At 36.9% G+C, this 8,610-nt stretch overlaps 1 protein-coding gene across 4 annotated transcripts in view; it reads right to left on the bottom strand.

Moving 5' to 3' along the window:
* LOC112968077 (solute carrier family 22 member 15-like) overlaps positions 1–8,121 on the bottom strand; it is a 30,445-nt gene extending 22,324 nt beyond the window's left edge. For all 4 annotated transcript variants that reach the window (XM_026069929.1, XM_026069928.1, XM_026069931.1 and 1 more), the window contains exons 1-4: positions 7,928–8,121; positions 3,821–3,953; positions 2,181–2,345; positions 411–540 (exon numbers count right to left, since the gene is read on the bottom strand). In XM_026069929.1, the coding sequence (XP_025925714.1) occupies positions 411–540; positions 2,181–2,345; positions 3,821–3,953; positions 7,928–8,095 (596 nt within the window). In that variant the 5' untranslated portion in view covers positions 8,096–8,121. The remainder of the gene's footprint in view (positions 1–410; positions 541–2,180; positions 2,346–3,820; positions 3,954–7,927) is intronic.
* Positions 8,122–8,610: the final 489 nt, after the last annotated feature.

Here is an 8,610-nt window from a genome sequence, read left to right on the forward strand (position 1 = left end):
AAATAACTCTACAAAAACCTCTAGGAGCACTTCCAGAACTTCTCAAGTGCTGAAACCTTTCCTTGGCAGAAGGCAGTGTTCCTGGCTAACGCTCCAGCTCACGGCCTCTGGCAGGCCTTGCCTTCCCCAAGCAGATTTGGGAGTTTTATTAGACAGCTGGCACACAGCTGCTCTTTGCAATGCTGGCCACCACAAGCTTTTCTTCTGGGTAATCCTGACCTTATGCTTCCCTTAGAACTGCTTCTTACTTCACTTTAACCTGATTACAGGGCTTTGCAGTATGACTCTCTCTTGCTTGGCTCAAAGCATACAGAAAAATCACCCTTGCTTACACAACCCTTTTGGATGACAACAAGAAAAAAAAAGTAATTATTAAATTAGTATCAGTATAATGAATGTGAACCACTCACAAAGAAAGAAGAAAGAAGATGACTCCTGGAGTATTTGATACCAAGGCAAGGTAGCGCCATTCTCTTACATAGTAACCCAGCAGTGCATAAACAGCAATGCCAACTGCAAATGTCAAATTAGTTAACGAACCTGAAAACACAAAACCAAAAAAGTGACTACAGAAACCAATAGCAAAAACTCATCAGGCGTAGAAGACAAATTCCTAGCCTGTGATATACCTAAATACAGTAGCAATAAAATCTTCAAAGTACCTTTATGGCACTTGTCAACCAGTTGGCTTAAGTAAACCAGGCAGTCCTCATAGGGAATGCCTTTGTAGAATATTAGCTCTTCCCCCCCTCCCCAAAAAAAGAAAGGCTGGTACATAGGTGAGAGCAAGAAAGGAACAGGAACCTACAGACCAAAGATGATCTGGGGACAGGAAGGGGAATGATGTGATTTATTTAGGTCTATTAAGGTAATCTTGAATAGGGGTGGAAGGCTGGAACAAAAATTGAAAGTGAGCTATAAAAATACAAGGACTGAATTAGGTACAAAGAACAGCTGCAAACCAGAGATACATTATAGTAAATTTCTGATGAACAAGTATAAATAAAAGTGTTAAAAATATGGGGTCAACTTCAATTCCAGAAGCCTAGCAGTGAACTCTCTGCAGGCTATTAGAGCAGATCTAGTACTAACCCAGAAATTCTCAGCTATTGCCCATAAAGCCTAGCTCACAGCCAACGCATAGGAGAGCTTCGTTAACACTGCTGAGCAGTGTTCGGTAGCTTCCTCCTCCTTTCAGCCACTGATCAGTTGTTGAGCACCTCTTTATCAACTGCTGAGAGGAACTAGAATAAAGCACCTAAAAGGACAAGCTGCAGGAAGCAGTCTCTCTTCGGTCCATCAGGAGGCTGGCCCTGCAGGGAAGAAGGCTGGGGAGAGCCAAGATAGACAACAAGGGCGAGGGGAAGGAGGGGCAGGAGAGAGAGGTGACATGAGTCAAAAAAGTGAACCCAGGAGAAAGAGAACTCAGTACTTGAAAAACAAAGCTGAAGTGGAAAACTATAACCAAACCAAAACCTCCTCACATAGCCCCAGGAGTACAGAAAAGAAATAAGAAAAAAGTAGAATGAGATAACTGAAGAAGAGAGAAATACTCTCGCAGCCACAACACATCTGCACATGGAGCAAGTTTTTCCCTGCGTTGTGCTAGCCAAAAAAGCATTGCAGCCCGAGTTACTCTAGTTTTACAACAGTATGACAAATAATTGTTAAATTTATTTTAAGTCTTGGCAGTGGCATACYGAAAAGGACTTTTAAAAATACTGGAAGGTCAGCACATCCAACAGTGGAAAAGAAAACAAAAACAAAAACCAAAACAAAAGAACACTGTGCAGGCACTAAATCATTTTGTGTTGCAGGGAAACTTYAAATACTACTTTAAAGAATATCTTCCCAAGATACCATACAGCGTCATTCAGAAGCTGGCAGCATCTGCCGAAAGATTTTAAATGAAACAGTCCACAATTTAGGAATTTTTAGGAATCATTGTGCAAATTTAAAGACCTCAGAGATTCACTATTTATCAAACAAACCCGATCCTGTCTTCCATATTCAGGCAACATTCCCACAGAAATTAGAACTTGGATGGAAGAGTGTCACATTTATTTGACTCACGTTATAAACTGAATTCATCTGCTACAAACATAAGAATTTAAAAAGTAAGGTATCGATAGGAACAATACGTTGCACAGTAATAACGATTAAATATTCCCAAATCCCACCTGTAAATGACCAAAATGATTTTCCTACATATTCTTGTGTTAGGACAAAAGACACAAGAGCCATTCCACCATTCACAATTCCAACAAAAAAACGTGAAACTGCAAATATGTCATAATTTGGAGCTAATGCTGTGACATACCCAAAAATGACATCAAAAAATAGACCTGCAGAGAGAGAATAAAGTATGATTAGTACTTATTCTATGCAGCTTTAACTCAGAAGATAGACAGGGAGCACAGTAAATTATTCGCTCTAGTGATTATTCTACGGTACTCTGGTGTCTCGCATTTGGCTTTCTAAACTCACATAATATGAAAATTACCACCGTCTTCAACTCACACACTTGGGGTCTGCAATTCCCATAAGAAAGTCTCCTTAAGACAATGTTATCATTAAACAAAGACCATTTAGTTGCAAACATGGGAAATAAACCACCAAGACATGAGTTACTGGCTCTAAAGAAGTTTAGGTAAATGATGTTCCTAAGGAGAGGAATTATTTGTATTGGGGGCAATATAGTAGGGTGATGCAGATCCAGTCAAATATAGCATTGTGTTCACATTTTTAGGTACAGTTATATCAAAACCAGGCTATTTTTTCATTGACATTTCAGCGACCACAAGGATAAAAACACTATGCTGTTCAGTATATACATAACCAATTTTAGTGTTGTTTCATTCAGTGAAATACTTATACAGATCATTAGTACTAATTAAACCATTAGCAGCATCTGAAGAACCTATTTTAGCTTGGACTGACATCATTAGAGGTTTGGTATCCAAACAGTCAAATCATAGCAGGGCCAATTTCTCACACACTGAAGAAAGAGCTTTTAGAGGATCAGTCTCAGCGAGTCACACAGTATGAGTACAGGACAGGTAAAGCACCATTATTTACAACTTACAGATGGCAAAAACTGAGAATAGGAAAACAGAAGATGACATCTACACTCAAGGGTTAAACAGGAGTTGCTTGCACAACCAAAAACAGGGCTCTTCATGCCTGACTCACTTTATTGTTTCTAACACTACAAAATGTATCCTTTAGATTTGAAAAGATTGAGCTCATATTAAATAATCTAAACAACAACAAAATGCATCAGATACCATTAGCACTATCAGTTTTTAAGGATGTGTAGTGCTTTATCCTTCCAAATAAAAGGAGACTATAATACATCGTTTTAAACTTAGAAAAATGTTGACAAACAAGAAAAACATTGCATTCTGGGCACAGAAGCTTTTTTGCTTATCTCAAGTTTATGATCCCAGACTAATATATACATTTTACACAAAAGAAAACACGTTTTTCATCTTTTTTTGTACAAGACTTTTCAAGCCTTTGTGTCAGTACTACTCACCTGGTCACATCCTAGAACTTACAATAAAAAAACATTTCTGAAAACCCTGAAAGTGAAGTTGTATCATTCACTGGCTAAGAAAACAAATTAGGTTTCTGTAATAAAATATCAAATTTGCAGGAATATCTTTAAGCTAATATACTAGGCAAAACACATGCAAAAAAAAGGAAATGAGATGGGAAAAAATAATTGATTCCACCAAGGCCCCTTGCTTTGTCAAGTGGAAACGGAGATGATATTATCCAAATAGAGGACTTAGAAAAAACATTTTAATAGTCTTACCTGATATATAAACTGGTTTCCTGCCCAGTTTATCCGACAAAGGGCCAAATGTGATATTTCCAATAAGCAATCCAGCAAAAAAGAGGGAAGATGCAAGACCCACTTTGTAGGCTTCTTGTTCAATTAGGTACCACTGTCAAAAAATAAAAAAGAACCCCAAAACAAACAAAAACAGAAAACAACCACTCTATTGTTAAAACTATTAACAGCAATTTGCTAGTCTTCTCAAAGAAAAATACCAAAATTCTTCTGCTGCCATTTCCCACTCCTCACTTTATATCTAACTAAAGCTTCATTCAAAGTTTGATAGGTAGGCTGACAGATTTCCCCCCCCCCATACAGACACCCACATCTCTCTCTCTCTCCTTCCCCTCCCCAAGAAATTTCATTATAATATATTAAACATGCTAGGGTTCAATTCTATAAATTTAATGAAATCTACCCCAATTACCAAGCTTTTACAAAGTAACTTATTCTACATTATTAGACCTAGGAAAGACTGAATTTTTAATGGCTTAGACACTTCAACATTTAACAAGCTTAGTATTTTCAATGAAGAGTTAATAGAAATTAGCAAAAAATAAAGCGTGGTCACCACTGCAGCACTTCAAGCGTTAATGCTGAGCAGTTATGTTTCTGGGACCATGAATAACCCAGGTACCCTTTCTTGATTGCGCATATGTTCAAATGTTGAAGATAAGCCGAAGGGTATTATGGAAAGCCATCCTACAAAAAGCTTGCTTTTAAGAACTCTGAGAACTATTCACTGATACTTGTATCATTTTATTCTGCACATGAATTTACAGTCAAGCAAAGAAGTTAGAAACAAACTATGGGTTTCTTTATATGATGTACTATATATCTCATTCAAAAGCTAAATTGAGGCAGCATAATCAAAAAGTGACAGTTCCACAGAAGAGAGGAAAATGAACTCCAAGTAGGTTGAAAAACTGAATGGAGCTTAATCAAGTACTTCTTGATGGAGCAAGGCATGCAGAGGACCTGCTCAGTCCCCCTGCTACAGTGAGAACCAATATTCACAAAAATGCACTGTTGAGATTACACACATTGATGACTTTTTTTTTTTTTTTTGGGGGGGGGGAGGGAACAGTGATCAGAAAGTCTTACCTAAGTGATTTTCCAAGCAAGGAATTTCACTAATTCAATATAAAGCTTTAACAAAACATTTAATAATTACCGGAAATATGCTGGGAAATTTCCAGTGAAAAAAAATGGATCAATATTCACACCAAGACAACATGCTGACTCTTTAAATGACATTTGTAGTATGTTCTTTGGGAAAAAAAGGAAAGGCAGAAGGAACTTAAATTCCCTTTGTTTTTTTATAAAATGAAAGGATAACTCCAGGGAAAAGGCACGTGACCAAAATACTGTACAAGAGAGTAGGGCCTTAGCCCTCAAGTGTCAGCCTTGAATTAATACAGATTCCCAAAGAATACTAGGAATTTACTGAAACTCTTAGTTATAGCAGTCTCGAGAATCATATGCTTTTACTCAATCTATCTGGACTCGCATGTTGGCAAGGTACAGACAAGACATTGCTCTGTGCATCCATTACCCCAYATAATCATAAAAATATCAAAATGACCCAGAGTTGGAAGGGATCTACTCATGCATGAAGAAAAAAAAAGGGTGAAAGCTGAACCTGTGCAAGACAGCAGATTTTGGGGGCAGGATGAAGTGTTGCAGCATTTGAAGGATGCCTCTAGTCAAATGTATCCACTTAAGATACTCCTGAATTCTGGAGGACTTTCAGATACTCTGTGAAGGTAAGTTCCTGCACAGCAGCATTTGTAGCTGTTTTCTACTCTATCCCCACTGGGTAGCAGATTCCAGGCTATTACAGTGGATAATGATGTAGCTCCCAAAACTTATGGTTTCTTAACTTAACTTATGGTTTCTTAACTTTCTGAACGGACTCCAAAAATGAAACATGTCTGGCCATGAATCCTCATCCTTCAGCTAGTATAAAAATATCACAGCATGTCCTCTCCAAGGCAGAGTACTGCTGGCATAAGTCCTCCTCCTCCACTCTAGTCCTCCCCAGCATACAAATTAAACGCATAGTTCTTGTCTAAGGGATGTTTCAGGTTGATACACAGGACAAAATGACCCKACGATGCCACACGTGGTTGTAAAAATAAGTTTCTCCAAGTTAAAGGACCGCTTTTACACCAAAATCAAGACACATTTTCTTAATCTCACCTTCTCAAGCATCACCACTTGTTATGTAGAACACGGGACTGAGTTGATGCCAATCCAAGAAGCAATTCTAAGTTGTTTGCCATGAACTGAGCCTGAACTGTTATTTATAAAATCTTAATCAGGCCAAAACAGATTATAATGATTATTTCTTCTTGAACCAGAACTGAACAGCTACTCTGAAGTTTTGTTGAGCTCCAAAACAGAACAGAGTACTAGTCCCAAGCCAGAACAGAACTGAAAATATTTACTGTTTAAACTCCACACCATAAACAAAATAAAGGAAAAACTTCAGAAAAGCACCTTCCTCCCCCAGCAAAGGGCAAAAGAAAAGATTGTTTGAGAGACATTACTTGTGCTTTTTGATGCCTCACTGGAAGATACTCATTTTAACAAGTCTGGTATAATAATCTATGCAAAATATATCTATCGGCATTCTATAGAATGCATCTACTTTATTAGCATACAAGGAACTTGCTAAATATGTCAAAACTAGCTATAGCTTGCCAACAAAGCATTACCAATTTTGCTATCCCCAAAAGGACATCCTCTCAATTTGTTAAATCCACCAAATGATTTGAAATTTAGTTACTAGACTGTTAGTATCCAGAAAAAAAACACTGGCCAACATCTAAAGACTGCATGGAAAAAATAAATTAGCAATATAATAATAAAAAGAAAAACTAAGAATATATTACCGAAATGAATAGAAAAACAGAATTTGTTTTAATAAGAACCTTAAAAATTACTACATCATTTGAAAACAAGGACAATTGCTTCTGTATTCAAAAATATAGTATTAGTTAAGCCTTGCTGATTTCTAATTATAATTTAAACACTATAACATATCATGTATTTTGCTGTGCATCTGAAATTGAAGAGTGATCCTGGAAAACACACTAATCAAGAAAATCTGTTTCTGACAGAGGATATGATCCAATATTGCATCATTCCTTCTCATGTCCAGTCATTACATTTTTCCAAGATAAACATTACACAGTTACATTTGGGATAATGGGAAGAAAGCAAAAATTGGGCACTGGCCATGCTAAATGCTAACCTTTCTCAGCAAATTTACTGAACAATTGCTGCAGGAAAACAATCAGCAGAAGCCTGACAGTTTATACTAAAAGTCAAGCCACCCACACAATTTTTTTTCTGGCAGTGGCAAAGATGCTTAGATCACTTGCCCTCGCCTGAGTGATTACATCCTGGGGACTAAAAAAAGCAAACCCAACTTTTCACATGAAACTCATAAGACATTAGGATTAAAGGTCAAGCTTCTGTCTCACTCAACAAATTTCAATCTGTTCCATCTGCTACTCTCATCACACACAAAAATATCCAGAGATGTGGTGCATAAATTTAACTTTTGTAATAGTTTTACTCTAAGATGCATCTTCTTTGAGAACATGATGCAACTCATGGCAAAGATTGAGTGCACAGCACGAATTGCTCAGACATGACAAACTGATCTTTTTCTTGATAAAGAACAGACATTAGGAGGAGCCCAAAYTAAATTCCACAGTTAAACTGTAGTTAAATGATACAGTGAGCATCATTCTCATTACCTTCAGATGTTTTTGAAAGTCATTACTAAAGAAAACTGAAAACAAAACAAACTATCAACAAAGAAAAATTAACAAAACTGAATTACTTTAAGTATTGGACTTATACCAGAAAAGCTAAATTAAAGAAATTAATTGCATGCTTTCAGATTAAAAAAAAATAACATAAGAGAGCCAGATGGGTGGGTTCCAATAATTTTTAATAGCATAAGTAAAACACTCAGCTAAGTCCTATTCAGCTTTCACAAGTAAGAGTCCTGCACTGATGGCATAAATCCTCAAGTAGAGAAGAAACAGGCACAATGGAAGTACTTGCCTCAGTTACTATAGATGTGAAGTTATTTGCAAAATGGATGTGTTTGGCAAGCTCAGCTCTGCTAACTGGAATTTCTTCTTGGTCAACGTGATAGTCAGGTGCAGCTCCCACAAGCACAATAAGCATTGACTGACAAGCCACATATACCTTAAAATAAGACACAATCATTTACTGTAAACAATTCCCAGGGGGGCTCACCCTTGTTTAACGGCATGCTGTAAGCTTTTCATTAAGCTAATAATAAACAATTTCCCTTTATTCAGCATCACACAGACTGAATGCAACCAACTTCATGTGTTTAAACCCATAGATGTGAACTATCAAGGTACTCAGCACCAATAGCTACTACTCCAAAGTTACCAGTGGATTTTCAGGGAAAGTTTCATTTTGCAGCCCTTTTCCCAGTTCAAAAGTTCTTCAAACTGTTTTTTTGCTGTTCTGTAGCCAGGCATAGAAAAAGAAGACATTGAGAACTTCATCATAGTTGCACAGCTAAGATCTAACCCTTAAGGCCAAGACTTAACTTTTAACATTTTGCTTACTACAATCAAAGAATATAAGTTGTCATGACAAGTTGAAGGACTGCTAGAAATCCAAGACTATATATATATATATATATATATATATATATATATATTTATTTTTAAATGTCTACTAGCTCTTTGCACTGCAGAGACTGAGAT

The sequence above is a fragment of the Apteryx rowi genome, unplaced genomic scaffold, assembly GCF_003343035.1.
Source record: "Apteryx rowi isolate R43461 unplaced genomic scaffold, aptRow1 scaffold_30, whole genome shotgun sequence".
Lineage (NCBI taxonomy): Eukaryota > Metazoa > Chordata > Aves > Apterygiformes > Apterygidae > Apteryx > Apteryx rowi.